The 18518-nt window shown below is 33.6% G+C and overlaps 2 protein-coding genes across 3 annotated transcripts; both read right to left on the reverse strand.

Annotated features, from left to right (window-relative positions):
- Window positions 1-412: 412 nt before the first annotated feature.
- Window positions 413-6308, reverse strand: LOC106664042 (tctex1 domain-containing protein 2-like). Of its 2 annotated transcripts, XM_014389411.2 has the most exons (5): window positions 6176-6308; window positions 1383-1586; window positions 1195-1328; window positions 991-1130; window positions 413-931 (listed from the first exon to the last, which is right to left on the reverse strand). In XM_014389411.2, the coding sequence occupies exons 1-5, from the start codon at window positions 6178-6180 to the stop codon at window positions 884-886; spliced, it is 531 nt and encodes a 176-aa protein (XP_014244897.1). In that variant the 5' UTR covers window positions 6181-6308; the 3' UTR covers window positions 413-883. The 2 variants fall into 2 exon arrangements, with proteins under 2 accessions (XP_014244897.1, XP_024082429.1); XM_024226661.1 differs by having other exon boundaries at window positions 413-1130.
- A 2150-nt stretch (window positions 6309-8458) lies between these two features.
- On the reverse strand, window positions 8459-15807 carry LOC106664032 (heparan-alpha-glucosaminide N-acetyltransferase-like). The gene is made up of 12 exons (XM_014389393.2): window positions 15572-15807; window positions 11998-12114; window positions 11812-11921; window positions 11651-11751; window positions 11452-11582; window positions 11276-11379; window positions 10697-10804; window positions 10378-10633; window positions 10024-10312; window positions 9789-9916; window positions 8837-9020; window positions 8459-8783 (listed from the first exon to the last, which is right to left on the reverse strand). The coding sequence occupies exons 2-12, from the start codon at window positions 12112-12114 to the stop codon at window positions 8602-8604; spliced, it is 1710 nt and encodes a 569-aa protein (XP_014244879.1). The 5' UTR covers window positions 15572-15807; the 3' UTR covers window positions 8459-8601.
- Window positions 15808-18518: the final 2711 nt, after the last annotated feature.

The following is an 18518-nucleotide window of genomic DNA, read 5'->3' on the forward strand; positions in this document are numbered from 1 at the left end:
TCTCAGAGGTGTATCCACTAGCGAGTACAGTTCTCGAGAGACTCTTGAGAATAAAATACTCACACCTTTAGCTGGGTCTCTTTCATTCAATTCAGCCTTCGATGGCCACATATCACTGACTTTTGATTTGTAAGAACTTTTCTACCAATCCAGCCCACTGATTCAATATCCTTTTAATCGCGTTTTTAATCACATTTTTAGTGTCAGATTATTGCATTGGTTGGGATGCCTTAGCCACCTTTTTATTAAATTTTATACCGGTATCTGGGGACCTAGTCAACCACCACCGTTTTGTAGAAAAATAGCATTTATAATTTTTAAAATTTTACCAATTTTCTTTTCTTTTTTTTCTTTTTTATTTAAGAGGAAATTGTTTTATGGGAAAGGCTGCTACAAAATTGAAATAAAACAATCAAAAATAATTGTTATATTTACACAACTCTAATGTACAAATACATTATAATAACTTATTGAGAAAAAAATTGTGCTGTGTGCGAGGTGATCCAGTAGCATAATCATACCTGATAGTCTGGTCGATCTGCACTATTTTCAATGAATGGACTGTACTATTTGATAAATTGGAATTTTCGTTTAAATACTCCTGAGACAAAATGTGCAAGAACAGAATGACCAGAGATGATCGAGCTACAGAAATTGTCACTAGTAAAAAAAAATTATTCATTGTGATTTTGCTTCGTAAGTTTAATTAGAAAATAAATACAAAAAAGCCATGAGTCATTCAGATAAGAAAATAGTTAAAGTTAATTAACTATGATAAAATATATTCGATAATCTTTGGCTATCAAATTTATTTATAAAACATGACAATTATCAAAGAAAATTGTGCCATTCATATCACAATAATAATCAACTGGTAATTTTCTCAGTAGAACAATATTCCAAAAACTGTAGCTACGCAAAACATATTGTCCTGAAAAATACAAACAATTTTTTTTTATTGTCAAACAGAGTGAAATTTATGATCATTACATTTAAGAAATTTTCCGTAACACATGTGTCACATTCCGGATCCCAAAGGCACCTTGCGCCACTTTTAACGCCCGCTCCTTTATGCTCTCCCAGAACGACATGAACGACTAATTTATAACGGTTGTATAATTTGCCTGAGCCTAAGGTTTAAAAAAATAATAATAATAAAAAATTGTGCTTAATAGTTTATATCAAATATTTTACCTCCGATCCTGTTTCGAATAGTATTCGCTATTAATTTTGTCAATTCGCCAGGGTCCTGTTCGGAAAAATTCTTATCTTTCAACATAGTATGAAGCACATCTTGTATTTCTTCTCTTACGTAGCCAGATTGAAACCTAGTAATGATCAATTTTTAATTGTAAATTTTCAACTGTGATAATATTCCGAACCTGTTTTCGATGTCGGGCCGAATTTTAAACTGCCTATATACGCTTAGGTCTTCAGCGATCGAGAAGCGGTTCATGTCTTCCTCTATTTTCCTCGCTTCTTCGCCCCTTTCCATCAGGTCGACAAGCTCCTCCTGGAAAGCTTTCTTCCTCAACTCCGCCACAGCTTCCTCCTTTGCGACAATATCCATAATGTTCGCCTCTGACCTAGAAAAAAGAGTAAATGGTCTAAATTAAAATCATGAACAATTACATGAAATGTGTGGTGATTAGTGACCGTTAGTCGATCGTTATTTGTTAATCGTGAGATGCGATCTGGTGTGATGTAGGTTTCAGAAAAACATTTTCTTTATCGAGCCAACGTTTCGATCTTTATCGAGATCATCTTCAGGGCCTGGGATTTACAAAAATTGTTTACATTTAACAAATACATGTAGGATGTGGAAAAAAGTGAGTTTATACAATGCAAAAAATAATTTTTATATTCAATCTGGCCGAACCATTACCGTTTTTTTTTCCCTTCGTCAGCTCCTTTTACCTCAAACAAGCCGACTCATACAAAAATCTCTTTCTATACCGACTTCCTTCCCCCCTTCAAAAGCCAACGTATATAAACATAAAATGCAGAAAACAAACACTTTGAGTGAGTAGAAATACTTTGATTGAATATAAAAAATATATTTTGCATCATATAAATTCATTTTTTTCACATCCTACATGTATTTGTTAAATTTAAACTATGTAAATCCCAGGCCCTGAAGATGTTGTCAATAAAGATCAAAACTTGGCACGATAAAGAAAATGTTTTTCTGCAACCTACATCAGACCGCATCTTACATAAAGAAAATTGATTTGAAGAATAAAATGAAAATAATCGCTCCATTATTATTTTTTTTTTACCAAACGTTATTTAATTTAAAAAAATTCAGACAAAATAATTATCACATTAGTGTCTTAGAGATAACTCAGTTTTTTATTTGATAAAGATTCCAGCATGAGTTGACAAATCATCATAAATGACAGTGATAAATAATTTCCGGTTAATTCACTGTGAACCACCAAACCTTTAAAATCTGAAAACGAGGGCACAAAAGGTAAAGACTAGAATACAAGAAAATATAATGTATTTATATTGTATATTGTTTGTATCATGGAGTGTTCAGACAATTTGTGCTGATCATTGAGGACAAATCTTGAGAAACCAGTCTTGGCTGATACTCTGACAGCTGAAAGAAAGGGGGAGGATAAAGCGTCGTAGAATATTGAAAGGTTGTGAGATAAAAGAGAGGGCTTGAACGGAAGGGGGTGAAACTCCGGGAAGTCTTGAACAAAGGTAAGTTGAAGTTAGAGGAGTAGGAAGCTTGGAGAATTATTCAGAGGATTTTTGGTTTGAGTGCTTGTATGGGTTGGATATTGGATGGATTGGTGCCACACAGTTCTGGTCCAAATGTGCAAAAATGATGAATTATTATTTTTGTTCTGTTTGTCTGTTTTGTTCCAAGAAGTCTTCTTAGTTCTTGCTGCTTCAGCTCACGTGAGGATTCTGCTGGAATGCTCTTTTACTTAATTGGGTCGGTTAAGATAGAAGTCACAAGGCCATCGCCATTTTTGAAGCTAGTGGGTTAGGTTGGAGGGATGATTTAGGCTGGAAATTGAAGAAGCATTTTCAGATAAGACCTTTCACAAAAGGAATTTTAATATCTTTATGATGAAGGGAGCAATGAAGATACGACGGATAACTTTAGATTGAAAAGATTGAATTTGTTGGATGCTGGATGATTTGGCCCTCAGCCTACGTAAAATTGGCGTGATGAGTGTTTTGTACACTGGTAGGCAGGTTTGACATTTGAGTGTAAACGTAACTTGTAGGATGCCAGTAATTTTTTGTAGTTAGCTTATAGTCTAGGGCGTTTTTTTTTTTTTTTTTTTTTTTTTTTTTACAAAAAAGTGTTTTAGGGTGCAGTTATTTTCTTTCAATTTCATTTTACATTTTTTGCACCAATCTTTGATAAACTATTGGTTTTCCTGGATGCAGTGGCAAATATGAGACTCGGTTTTGTACATGCAGTATTTTTTGCTTGACAGGTTGACAAGATAGTTGGAAGAAATTGGCAGCATAAACAAAATGGATGGGACTAAGAATGTATCCTTGTGGTACACCAGCTTGGATCCATTCTATTTTTGGGTACTCGTTGCCACTTTGACGCAGTGACCAATTAGATTAAGGATTGGGCAATACTGATTGGACCGTTTTAGTCTGAAGAGAATTTTCAAATGCCAAATTCTCTTGAATGCTTGTGTCTGTCCTAAAAAAAACACCCCATACGTGCCACATTTTGCAATCTTCCAAAGATATAAACATTTTATTCATATTGTACTGAGGATATGAACAGTTTATACCATAAGAAACAGTTAACAAATGTAAAAAGTCAATAAATTAGAAGATGAGATAAATCCAAATTTTGGCGTTTTGCCTCATTTTGACATTTTCTAAAGTTATCAACGTTTTATTTATACAGTTCCTTCTGTTAGACTAGGCAGAATAAACAGTTTATACCATAAGAAAAGGTTAACAAATGTAAAAAAATCAATAAATTAGAAGATGAGAAACATCCAAATTTTGGCGTTTTGTCGCATTTTAACATTTTCCAAAGTTATCAACGTTCTATTTATACAATACCTTCTGTTAGTTAGAGTAGGCAGAATAAACAGTTTATACCATAAGAAAAGGTTAACAAATGTAAAAAATCGAGAAATTAGAAGACTAGAAAAATCCAAATTTTGGCGTTTTGTCGCATTTTGACATTTTCCAAAGTTATCAACATTTTATTCATACAATAGACTATAATAGGCTCTGTAGACCAACCAGGTAAAGCATGACACCCTAGGACTTGAAACTTAATGTCTGTCATTGGCCAATGCATCTGTCTGGGCGAGATCTCAATATAAAACTACGATTTTGACTACGAGTTGGAACAATGATAAACCACATTTAAAACATTATTAATATTATAACTAGATGCTTTTGCATATTTACTGCTTCAATATCATTTCCTCTTATCTGTCTGACAGAAATCGGATAGTTAAAGCTTCCAATTCTACCTACTATTATCTCTCATTTAGAGCTGGTGTACCTCAAGGCTTTATTATAAGACCTTTACTTTTTTAGACCTCTGTAGACCAACCAAGTAAAACATGACCCCCTAGGACTTGAGACTTGTAATATCTGTCATTGGTCAAAGCATCTGTTGTCTCAGTGAGATCTTCTGAACACCACGATTTTGATAAGAAAAAAGTAAATAATTTTTTACTTAAATTTATTGTTTCATCAAGGAAACAAATTAAAAAACCAATTAACTTTTTCAAGAAAAGTAGGGAAAATTCAAAAGGTGGGGTTGAGATGGGAAGCGAAGTCACAATAGCTCGAGTGGTAGAGCAGCGGCGTATCTAGCCGAAGGTCGTGGGTTTGAATCCCCCTCATGACACTTTCTTTTTCAACCAAGACCTTAGATAAAAAGAACAATTAATTGAAATAATTAATACAGTCAATTATGACCACTAAACAAATATGGATTAGTACAAAATAATTATAATATATCATTTCCATTAATTATTCTATTTATGTAAGGTGTTGGTTGAGATGAAAAAGTCAGTGTCACGTGCGGGACTTGAACCCACGACCTTCGGCTCAATACGCCGCTGAACCCACAAACCCACTCTGAAAAATTGCTAAGAGGACGGAAAATTCGAAAGGTTGTACGTTGAGATGGGGAGTTGTCCGAGTGGATCGAGGTCAGTATAGCTCAAGTGGTAGAGCAGCGGCGTATCTAGCCAAAGATCGTGGGTTCGAGTCCCGCTCATGACACTGACTTTTTCATCTCAACCGAGACTTTACACAAAACTAATAATTAATTGAAATAATTAAAATGGTCAATTAGACCTCTAAACATAAATGGATTAATATATAATTTTCTTTAACCACTATTGGACATGAACATAATGGCTAAGTTGACTATGAGAGCATAATATAAGCGATAAACTTATAATTTAAATTAAACTACCAATGAAAAAGAAAAACTAAAATAAATTTATAATGAATATAAACACACATTGTACCAATTAAATTAAAGAAATTTTTTTCGAACACTTGGATTCGTACATGTAAGCACATAAAACATACACACAATGTACAAAATAACATTCAATTAATTAAGGTTTTTAGTTGAGATAAAAAATTCAGTGTCACGAGCGGGATTCGAACCCACGATCTTCAGCTTAATACGCCGCTGCTCTACCACTTGAACTATCGTTACCTCGATCCACTCGGACACTAACTTCCCATTGTTCGAGTGGATCGAAGTCATGATAGGTCAAGCGATATAGCAGCGGTGTATCTAGCCGAAGGTCGTGGGTTCGAATCCTGCTTGTGACACTGACTTTTTTGTCTCCACCAAAACCTTAATTAATTGAAAAGAACATTTTCAAGAAGTTGTCTATGAAAATGACAAAATTGAACATATTTTTTTAATATTTTTAATCTAAAGTCTGTAAAAGGATTATTAACATAATATATAGGTATATAAGTTAATCTTTATCATGGAAAATAAACAAAAATTTATTTTGACTTTGAGTATATATAAAGATCATGCCTATTTTTTAAATTTTACCTAGTTTTTGTTTTGAAATGTTGCTAATAATGCCAGTAATGAAAAATAAACTTATGTTAGTAATTACTATAAAATCCTAAAAATTAAACCATAAAAGATAGTAAAACAAAAAGAATACATTCAACTTACCCCATAATGTTTTATAATATATTGACTAGAAAATATGTAGTTTATTCAAGTTTTTATTGTTTTTCAACTAGTCACTTTAACTCCTATCGACCAAACAACATAAAAGAAAACAAAACAGTATGACAAAACCTCAACTATGGTTCATACACAGGGTTACAGGAGGAATCGTTAAGAATCAGTTGGCTTTTTCGGATTATCAGGTAGAATATATTTAAAAAATAAAAATAATTAATTTATGCAACGATATTACAATAAAATATACTATTCTGCGTACACTATATCGACAAATTATAAATCATATCAAAGTCACGCAGATTTTCTTTTACATTTTAAATATCTAGTAGCCTTTTTTCCAAAATATTTAAATTTGCATAAAATTTTTTTTAATCTCCTAATGAATGTTACATAATTACAAGCAATTTAATCTTCTTTAATCTGCTTAAACTATTTTTTTATGTTTAAATATTTCAAAATAATAGTTCATATTTTGTTTGTCAAATTTTTGTTTTGTTTTACAGTGTATGTACGCATATATTTGTTTTTAAATTTGCATAAAACAAAACTATACTATTTGCTACACACGAAAAACATGTTTTGTTGTTGAATTATTTTAAAAATAATATTTCGTTTTTGTCAAAATGTTCATATTAGTTGGGACACTGAAAACCACTAAGAAAATTATATTTTCTAATAAACACATGTAAGACAATAATACAAATGTCATTCAAATTTTTATTGCTTTCCTTTTTTTATATATTTTTATTTACTTAGCTTCATACTGGTATGATTTAAAGCTTCAAACCTCCTTAGCCCTTTACAAGGAGCGAGTAGACAGCATCTAGCATAAAGAGACAGTTGTTGGGTCCCCTGTTCTGATTTTAAGGGATACAGGGGTGTTTCTCCATTCATAAATATTACATTTAATATAGTAAATATCAAATATAATTACTGCATAGCTTTACAATGTATGTATGCATATATATATTTTTTTTAATTTGCATAAAACAAAACTTTCTATTTTCTACACTTCAAAAACATGTTTTTTTGTTCACTATTTCAAAAAAAAATTTTTTTTGTCAAAATATATATAATGGTTGGAACACTGAAAACTTGTTACCGGTTCCTCGCCGGATCGTTGGCAATTCAGCCGGTTGCCGGGTACCTAGAGCTCAATGGAGATTTTTTTTCCCTGTGGCCGCTTCGTCTCCAAAAGTAAAATAATCGGTCGGGCGCCACACTGTTTTTATATTTTTTCTTTTTTTTCAGAAAAAAGTGAAACCCTCGGGGTGAAATAACAAGATAAAAAAATAAAAACACAAGAAAGTAAAACTGCATAGCAGTTGGAACAGTGAAAAACCAGATTTAAAACATTAATATTATATTACAATTAATTAAGGTTTTTAGTTGAGATAAAAAAGTCAATGGCACGAGCGAGATTCGAACCCACGATCTTCGTCTTGATACGCCGCAGTTGAGATAGGAAGTTGGTGTCCGAGTGGATCGAGGTCACGATAGCTCAAGTGGTAGAGCAGCGGCGTATCAAGCCGAAGATCGTGGGTTCAAATCCCGCTCGTGCCATTGACTTTTTTTATCTCAACTAAAAACCTTAATTAATTGTAATATATTAATTGGTCAAGCGGACCACGAAATTAGTGAATTTAATTATTATTATAACTAGAGCCCAGATTTGTATGCTTTTGCAATCTACTGCTTCAAATCTCATTTCCTCCTATCTGTCCAACAGAACACAGATAGTTAAAGCTTCAAATTCTATCTCCTCTTCTCTCTCATTTAGAGCTGGTGTACCTCAAGGCTTTATTATCGGACCTTTACTCTTTTCCATGTTTCTAAGTGATTTTCAAATAGTTCTTAATGTCTCCCAATTTCATCTTTATGCTGCTTAATATGAAAGCAATATACATTTAACCTTATTATTATTCAGATATCGTGAGATGCGGTCCACAACCCATGATGTCTGAATAACTATCGATTAACGGTCACTAATCTCTACACACTTATTATTATTATTATTTTTTAAACAAGGATTCGCAAATGCAGAGATCATATCAGGGGTTGTGTTTAAAAAAAAGCCCATTTGTAAATATTGGGTTCGAATGCAGGGCCACTGGATTCGAACCCGGGACCTTTACCTTACAGTGATGAGCGCCATGACAATGCCTAAAAGGTTGTGACTGCAGACGCACCTTAACATTAATGGGAAAGTTCAAAAAAATAAAGTCATCATTTACAAGTTTTTGTATGATTGTAATAATTAATTGTATTTAACATAACTATTTCTCTTCATACTACAATTTTAAAAAAAAAGTATTATTTATATATAAATAATTAAATCAAAAATAGTACAGTTCAATAGTATAACATTTCATATATGTACGAAATGAACAACCTGTGACACTAAATAACATTTATATAGTTAAGTAAATGTTATTGTTGTTGAGAAAAATAGCGATAAGAATCCATAATGCCGTCGACCAAATATTCATGTATAAAATTGCCGAGTGATCCAACATTGAAATTGGGGTCCAGTTCCACGGTATGCTTCTTTTCGTCACTTCGGACCCGATGTACAAAAGAATAGAGTTCTTCCCTGAAACAACTCATTGTACTTATCCAATTTACAAAAACACGACGAACACTTACCCGCTTGAATAAATGGCGAGCCGTTCCAATTTTTAAAATAATCGACTATCATGTAAAGAATACAGAGAGTGAAGAACGCAAGGCAGGACGTGGCGAATACAAAAGAAAGAGACCATAGGTTTTTATTAATTGGAATGACACCGCCTTCCTTCGAAGCATTTGAAAGTATCAGTGCAAAAGAACCCTTTGGAATGAGAAAAATAAATTAAAAATTAATTTTTTTTCCAATTAATTAAGGTTTTAAGTTGAGATAAAAAAGTCAGTGTCATGAGCGGGATTCAAACCCACGACCTTTTTATCTCAACTTAAAACCTTAATTAAGTGAATGATATTAATTGGTCATGCAGACCATGAAAAATAGTGAATTCAATTAATTAAAATAAAGTACTTCACTAAAGCTCTCCATGGCCATTTCACTTGTCAATAGAATCAAATAGATTACACGACATTTGAAAAATGGCAAAAAGGAGGGAAAATTCAAAAGGTGGGGTTGAGATGGGAAGTTAGTGTCCGAGTGGATCGAGGTCACGACAGCTCATGTGGTACAGCAGCGGCGTATCTAGCCAAAGGTCGTGGGTTCGAATCCCGCTCGTGACACTGACTTTTTTTATCTCAACTTAAAACCTTAATTAATTGTAATATATTAATTGGTCAAGCGGACCACGAAAACTAGTGTTAAAATGAAGTATACCTTCACTAAAGCTCTCAATGGCCATTTCACTTGTCGCCGAGAATCAAATAGATTACACATTTGAAAAATGGCAAAAAGGATGTTAAATTCAAAAAGTGGGGTTGAGATGGGAAGTTAGTGTCCGAGTGGTAGAGTAGTGGTGAATCTAGCCGAAGCTCGTGGGTTCAAATCCCACTCGTGACACTGACCTTAATTAATTGAATGATATTAATTGGTCAAGCAGACCACAAAAAATAGCGTTTTTTTTTTTTTTAAACTTACACACAATGCTGATAATGCCATCCACCTTACTGGAGGTCCTGTTATTTGGTTGCCAAAATATAATAAAATTTTACCAGCAATTGTTCCAAGGAATACAGTAAATGCCATGTTTAAAGTTCCTAAAAGTCCTGTAAAAAGCTATGTTTATTATGCTGCCAAATTTTACCTTAAAATCTGTGAAATATTCAACACATATTCTATACGATAAAATAAAATTATATACAATGAAACTTGCCTTCTGGATCAAAGGGCTGATGGGTAAAATAAACTTTCGCAAGAGTCGGATGTTGATATAAGTGCTGTGTCCCAAAAAGCATCCTATCGATATATCCTGCTACTCCACCAGTACAGTTCATAGCGATTTTGTTATCGTGAAGTCCTCCCGGTCCAAGGTAACCCTTGGGGCAATTAGGCACTTCAACGTTAAATGTAATGTAGCTGTGAATACCGACAAGCGTCATGATGAAGACCCATTGTACCCAGCCATTTATTATATCGTTGATATGACTCAATCGACTTGTCAACTAAAATTAAACGCTCTAAGTAATTTTTTTTTTAATTGAAAGAAAAATATTGAAAATAAACTCACATTGTAATTCTGCGCTTGTAAAAACATCGTCTCAAGAGAAGCAACTATAAAATAAGACAGTCCAAGTCTCTGTAAAACGCCCGGAAATCGCAATTTGTTCACGTTGTTATTATTGAAAGAATTCAGTGCAAGCCCGATAACAATTAGCAATAAGCTTCTGAGAAGAACTTTGCTAAAGATTGCCGATCGGGGCACCGTCCGTCTCAGTTGACTGGATATAGACAAAACGATGCTAACGCCCATGATCCAGGCGAACCTTAGAGGGAAATATTATTTTAAATAAATTATAAAAATAATTACAACCAGTTTAAGTTTTTACCATGGGAAAATTAAATCGGCAATAGTCATCCCATTCCATTCAGCATGTTGAAATATCCAATATTTGCCTCCACCATAATTGACAAAAAGCATCAGGACTATAGTAATGCTAAAAAATAAAATTACAATTCAAAATTTATGAATGAATTAAAAAAAAAAAATTGGACTTGAATAATTAATTGTCAATACAATGAATTTACAAAGATTCTAGCCTGATAAGATTAGATCTGTCTACAAAAATACATACAAAATGGAAATACTCTACTATGAAAAAGAAAAATTTATAATTGACTATAAAATGTGGAATTTTTTTACATTCAAGTTAAACTCATTTTCAGCAGTGCGAGAAGCAGCGGCAGGAAATTTGGGATGAGGCTTGATCAAGGATAATCCTAAGGTTCTTGATGGTGGGACAGAAGCAAAAAAAATGAAAATTGTTAATCGTAAATGATAGAAGATTTAGATTGGAGGAAAGAACTGGATATAAAAATAGCCTGGGACTTTGGCTACATTCAAGCCCATATTCAGCGGCCCAGGTGTTCAAGTATGAATTCTAGCTAACTTTATTTTTATGTTTTACCCTCTGAACGTATCCACGGAAGCGTTTCGTCTGTTACTACTTTCCGGAATTGAAGACGTGCTAATAAGCGGGGTTGAGTCGAACATTCTTGAAACTCCCAAGTCCTGAGAAACAAATTCATGATTTTTTTTTACGGGACAGAAAAAAAAATCATTCTTACAAATTGCAATAATTACATTTTCAGCATCTCTTATAATAACGCTCGGCCGGACTATCATGGAGTAAAGGCGAGAATAAAACGATTTACAAGCGCCTATCACGTATAATAAAAATATGACGAGTAGTAAAATACCAGCACTCCACAGCGCTACAAAAAATAAAATATATTAAAACTACATATAAAAAAAAAATATCTTGCATATTCAAATTGTTTACGTTTATAAACATTTTCAGGAGGAGGAGTTATCACATAGTAGTCAACATTTTTCGAAACATTGAGCCCGTAATGGCCATGCTGTTCAAACGTGAAAATTGTACTGTAAAAAAAAGATTAAATAAAATAAAATGAAAATCTCAAATAATCTACTTATGCTAACTTGAAATTTATATTTTTGCCTATTAAACTAAAAACGGTTGGATGTCTTGTCGAATAAATAATAGATTTGGACGAGGTGGGAACGATGTGCTGGAAAAGCTGCGGCAAACACTGAAATTAAATAAAAATAAAGATTAATTATGCGCTTAAGCAAATCGAATACAGGTGAAAAATTGTTTTTACAGACCTCGTAACATTCCAAACTGACGTTAGATAACTTAATAATGTTCGTTTGAAAATTATTCACTGTCAAACACGCCTCGTCATACTTTAATAACTTATTATCACAATACGCATAACCCATCTGAAACAAGACAAAAGGTTTTTTTTTTTTTTTTTAAAGAACACAATCTACATTACCATTAGCAAAAAGATTTCAAAAATTTACTTTTTTTATGTATAGAACATAATTTTTCTTAGATTTGAATGAAACAACAGTAATAAAATATCCTAGAAATTACAATTAATTAAGGTTTTTAGTTGAGATAAAAAAGTCAATGGCACGAGCGGGATTCAAACCCACGATCTTTGGCTAGATACGCCGCTGCTCTACCACTTGAGCTATCGTTACCTCGATCCACTCGGACACTAACTTCCCAACTCAACTCCACTTTTTGAATTTTCCCTCCTTTTTGCCATTTTTCAAATGTCGTGTAATCGGATTTGATTCTCGGCGACAAATGAAATGGCCACGGAGAGCAACTAAAAACCTTAATTAATTGTAATATATTAATTGGTCAAGTGGACCAGGAAATTAGTGCATTTAATGAATTAAAAATGAAGTATACTTCACTAAAGCTCTCCGTGGCCATTTCATTTATAGCCGAGAATCAAATCCGATTACACGACATTTGAAAAATGGCAAAAAGGAGGGAAAATTCAAAAGGTGGGGTTGAGATGGGAAGTTAGTGTCCGAGTGGGTCAAGGTCGCGATAGCTCAAGTGGTAGAGCAGCGACGTATCTAGTTGAAGATCGTGGGTTCGAATCCCACTCGTGCCATTGACTTTTTTATCTCAACTAAAAACCTTAATTAATTGTAATATATTAATTGGTCAAGCGGACCAGGAAATTAGTGAATTTAATATCCTAGAAATGTTTTAGTCTTCCTGGGAAGGATCAGAAATTCTAATGACCATGCTGAGTATCGAGCCCATCACAAAACCAATAAGTCTCTACTTTTCTTTGGTCGCTTTAAATCTTGCAAAATTTAAATTAATTTGCATTAACAACAGTAGCACAATTAAACACAGGATTTAATATTTTACTACAAGGTAATGATAATAAATAAAATTTACTAGCAGAAAAAAGTTGAAACAAGCAGCACGATACAAAACAATGGAAGTTTTTGCAAAAAATAAATTAACAGGATTCAATAACATTAGAAAAAAAATTGATCTAGTGCCTACTTCCTCTTTATATAGAAACTAAAAAAAATTGTCTGCTTTCTGACAGGTATATGGTCATGGACCCAAAAGTAGTCTGTCATAAATATGCTTAGAAAAAATGATCATGATGGAGCTAATGTCAAGCCCATTGGGCGCCATAGACAATGGGTCAAACCACATTACAACCATTTCGTCGGGATTCGTACCCAGAACCAGATACCATGGAAATACAAGTTGGACGCTGATGGCAGGAGTCAATAGTTGAAAAGGATGGTTCTAATCATGCTCATCATCAGACTAATACTCGAAATATGGATCTCTGCAAAACCAATCTGTGAGAACCGTCTTTTTCAAATTAATAAAACATTCTGAGTCAGGTAGACAATCATCGCTAAATCAAGAAAACATCTAATAATCATGCCCTTGATGTTGAAAAGTTGAGGATCCAGTTTAACAATGTCTTTCTTTTACTATATTTTAGTTGGTTGGCTCATCATCAGACCGGTTGAAATTGTTTTGTAATTAGAATTATTCTAATAATATGAACATATGAAAATGGCAAAAAGGAGGGAAAATTTAAATGGTTATAAGTTGAGATGGAGAGTTGTTGTCTGAGTGGATCAAAGTCACAATAGCTCAAGTGGTAGCGGCGTATCAAGTTGAAGGTCGTGGGTTCGAATCCTGCTCATGACATTGACTTTTTCATCTCAACTAAAAACCTTAATTAATTGAAAGATATTAATTGGTCAAGCGGACCACGAAACCTAGTGAATTTAATAAGTTAAAATGAAGTATATCTTCACTAAAGCTCTCCATGGTCATTTCATTTGTCGCTGAGAATCAAATAGATTACACATTTGAAAAATGGCAAAAAGGGGGGAAAATTCAAAAGGTGAGGTTGAGATGGGAAGTTAGTGTCCGAGTGGATCGAAGTCACGATAGCTCAAGTGGTAGAGCAGCATATTTAACCGAAGGTCGTGGGTTCGAATCCCGCTGACACTGACTTTTTATCTCAACTAAGACCTTACATTAAAAAAATAATTAATTGAATATGAATGTAGTTTACAGTTAATTTATTGAGTTTTAAGGTAAAAAAAAAAAAAAAATAGTTAAACCGGCCAACAAACACTTGGTCAAAAATTAAGCAATAAACTACGTGAAATGTCTGCCAATTCCTACTGGCATAATAACGGCTCAAAATCGGGTAGAAACACAGGAGCTTCAGGATGAATCCTAATACTTTACACTTAGGTTTTTTTTTTTTAATGTGAAATCATAACAATTGAACACTGCAGCAGAGAAATAAAAATATGTACTAGGAAAATATTACTAGCCATTTTCTTGGTGCCCTCCTGTCGGCTCTGGTGGCCGCTCGGCTCCATTGGGGGTTGGACTATCCAATCTGAAGACGTGGCTGGATGTAGTTACAAAGGCAAAATTAAAAAAAAAAAAACGCCATTTTCTCTGACATCAGGCAGCACTTAAGAAGACAGCCTCATGTGCGGTAAAGACAAAGTTTATGTAATTGTATGGAATCCATGGCAGCAGTCACCGATGACCTGACCCTGGCATGGTTCCTGGGCGTTCAGGACATACAGGAAATGAGAAACTGGACATGGCCAAAAAAGGAGTCAATATGAATTTCCTAGGTCCTGAACCCTAGCACCTTGCCACAAAAAAGCACACACAAAAATGGATCCTTAATCAAAAATATACTGGAACAACTCAGACATGAGGTACATGGAGATTTAAAAAAGGGCCATCCACAAATTTACAAAAGATTTACTGGTAAAAAACCAGAAAAAAACACAACCAGGATCCTTGTCGGACTCGTGTAGTCCTCCATTAGTACTGACAGAAGAAACACTGCAGACAACTCCAGGAAGAAGAGGAGACCGCAGAACACATTATATGTTTTTGTATAGGTGGAGATTCTTGCGATTAGGATAGGAATCAAGCAAGATTTACACTATGGAGCTGACGGAAAGGCTGTGGGACTATTTGGGAGCTATTTGACTACAAACCTGAAGCTGATTTATAAAAATTACAGGAGTGCAATAGATCTACTTGGGGCGAGGTGCCGAAGTCCTTGTGGCCGCTTCATTTATCCTTATCATGTTTTAATATTGAATTTAGTTCCTTCTAGTCTGTTGGTTTGTTTATGATATAGAAAATTGGTTGTGTTTGTGTGAAAGTTAATAACATTTATCTATTTTAACTTTGGACTTTCTTCTATCAAGGCTCATTGTGAAACTAATTACACTGTATACCAAGCATTTTTATATTTTATAATAACATTTTTCTATAAAAGTAATTTAGTGTAAATATCTATAGATATACATTATTTTAAAAATATAAATAAATAAAAATACCAACCTTGTCGGATATATTTTAGGCGATACTATATAAAACGCATATTAAAATATGTTGTATTTTATGCTGTGACATCTAGCTTATTAGCTGGTACTGCGCTTTGAAAAGTGTTGTAAAACGTTCGAAACAAAGACCGGAAGCATAGAACATTAAACTAACATGAAACGTTCATTTAAAAAAGAAAATATAAACAATATTCCACCCAAAAATTGTGCTTCTCTCACTAGACACAGAGCACAGTAAAGCAGAGTGCATGCAGCATGCACACGATCTGACGGCTGGAATGCAATAGCGGGCTTTTTGATATTCCAACGGACTTTTTATTTCATAATTTATTATTAATATTTAACTATTAAATATCATTTAAAAGGTAAAACTTTATCTAGGCTGGGTGTGGCTTAACTAATCACAGGACTTCTGTCTTATCCCAATAGTCAGGTGATTATCCCAATAGTCAGGTGATTTATGTACTTAGCCCAAACGTCAGGTCATTTATATATTTAGCCCAAAAGTCAGGTCATTTATGTATGTAGCCCAAAAGTCAGGTCATTTATGTATTTAGCGCAAAAGTCAGGTCATTTATATATTTATCCCAAAAATCAGGTCATTTATATATTTAGCAAAAAATCAGGTTATTTATATCTTTAGCCCAATAGTCAGGTCATTTATATATTTAGCCCAAAAGTTAAGTAATTTATATATTTAGCCCAAAAGTGAGGTCATTTATATATTTAGCCCAAAAATCAGGTCATTTATATATTTAGCCCAAAAATCAGGTCATTTATATACTTAGTAAAAAAATCAGGTTATTTACATATTTAGCCCAAAAATCAGGTCATTTATATATTTAGCCCAATAGTCAGGTCATTTATATATTTAGACCAAAAGTCAGGTCATTTATATATTTAGCCCAAAAGTCAGGTCATTGATATACTTAGCCTAATAGTCAGGTCATTTATATACCTAGCAAAAAAATCAGGTTATTTACATATTTAGCCCAAAAGTCAGGTCATTTATGTATTTAGCCCAAAAGCCAGGTCATTTATATAGTTAGCCCAAAAATCAGGTCATTTATATATTTAGCCCAAAAATCAGGCCATTTATATACTTAGCAAAAAAATCTGGTGAATTATATATTTATCCCAAATATCAGGTCATTTATATACTTAGCCAAAAAATCAGGTTATATATATTTATCCCAAAAATCAGGTCATTTATATATTTAGCCCAAAAATCAGGCCATTTATATACTTAGCAAAAAAATCTGGTTATTTATATATCTATCCCAAAAATCAGGTCATTTATATACTTAGCCAAAAAATCAGGTTATATATATTTAGCCGAAAAGTCAGGTCATTTATATACTTAGCACAAAAGTCAAGTCATTTATACAATACATCCAGGGATGACAGTTAGGTCCCTTACAATTTAATATCTTCATTACCGATATTGCATGTGCTCTTAATGACACACACTTTCTCAAAAGGTAGAAAACTTCTAGGCTGGATTTGATTTAACTAATCACTGGACTTCTGATTTAGCCCAAAAGTCAGGTCATTTATATATTTAGTCCAAAAGTCAGGTCATTTATATACTTAGCCAAAAAAATCAGGTTATTTATATATTTAGCCCAAAAGTCAGGTCGTTGATATACTTAGCCTAATAGTCAGGTCATTTATATACTTAGCCCAAATGTCACGACATTTATACAATACATCCAAGGATCAAACTTAGGTCCCTTATAATTTAGTATCTTCATTAACGATATTGCATGTGCTCATAATGACACTCATTTTGTGTTATTAGCAGACAACCTCAAAATATTCCATAGAATTCCTTCTGAATCTGACTGTTTATTTATAGTGCAAACTAACATTGAAAAGTTGTGCATCAACAACTATATGACCCTCAACATAACAAATGCAATATCTTTTAATAGACTTAAATCTACCCTATAGTTCCCTTACTATGATTTTAATCCTTCCTATACACTTCCCTCGTCCATTCCCTATGAGAATACTGCTCCTTAGACTGGTCTCCATCCTACAATACCTATATTAAATTATTAGAATAAATTCATCACAAATTCATTACATGGATCGGCTGCAGTAAATTGGGTACATCCTATTCCCACTGTCATCCTGCTGCAGAAACTAGGTTTAATTTCTCTTGAATCTCGATGTATTTCACTTGGGGTAGATTCAGATGTATCAGTTAAGGTATATATACATTATACTGCTCCCTTTGAGAGCTGTTGTATCCCTCATTCTGTGCTTATAGCACACCAGTGAGTTCATCAAGGAATTTGATTAGTATGCTTGGTTTCAGTGATTGAATCTCTTCTATGATTACATTGTAAGTCCCAAAACACTTCCTCCTGTGGGCAAGTGTAGCACCACAGTTTGTAGGTGTATTGGTGTTTACTGCCCTTCATTACAAAATCTGCACCTGCAGTAAGGTTATGCCATTCTCCTTCAGATGCTCATTTAGTTTGCAGTGTCCTGTTAAGAATCCTGTTAGGATTCACAGTTTTTTCCCACTTCCTTTAATGCATTACGTTACCTTTTTTCTTCCAAAGTTTACTACAAACTTCTTGAACTGTTTGCGTCCAATGAGTGAGTTCCATTGTTACCTTTTTTATTTTTGTACTTTTGTCTAAGTTACTCATTGAAAATGTGGAATCCTATGCCACAAAGGACTCAGGTCCTATCAGTGCTTCTTTTCTTGCAACATTGTCTGCTTTACTTTTGCCTTCTACACCCACATGTTCTACGGACCAGCAGAAGGTGACTTGAATCTGTTTAGTATCAAATAAAGACCAAAATGTGAAGAAATAAAGCCCATTTATGGAAGAAGTATGGAGCTTGCAAACAAGTTCCAATGAAAAAGCTTGTACAAAACCCAGCCCCATTTATGGAGCACAAGTTAGGCCTTACACACACAAAAAAAA

Source organism: Cimex lectularius, unplaced genomic scaffold, assembly GCF_000648675.2.
Source record: "Cimex lectularius strain Harlan isolate CLEC.00 unplaced genomic scaffold, Clec_2.1 scaffold26, whole genome shotgun sequence".
NCBI classification, from domain to species: Eukaryota; Metazoa; Arthropoda; class Insecta; order Hemiptera; family Cimicidae; genus Cimex; species Cimex lectularius.

Coding starts and splice junctions, on each gene's coding strand:
- LOC106664032 (XM_014389393.2), bottom strand. CDS start 12,114: ATGGGTTATGCGTATTGTGATAATAAGTTATTAAAGTATGACGAGGCG. Junction 11,752..11,811: donor GGCAAAAATATAAATTTCAA/GTTAGCATAAGT, acceptor TTTTTTTTACAG/TACAATTTTCACGTTTGAAC. Junction 9,917..10,023: donor TCAGCCCTTTGATCCAGAAG/GCAAGTTTCATT, acceptor AGCTTTTTACAG/GACTTTTAGGAACTTTAAAC.
- LOC106664042 (XM_024226661.1), bottom strand. Junction 1,329..1,382: donor CGGCCCGACATCGAAAACAG/GTTCGGAATATT, acceptor GATCATTACTAG/GTTTCAATCTGGCTACGTAA. Junction 1,131..1,194: donor TATTCGAAACAGGATCGGAG/GTAAAATATTTG, acceptor TTTAAACCTTAG/GCTCAGGCAAATTATACAAC.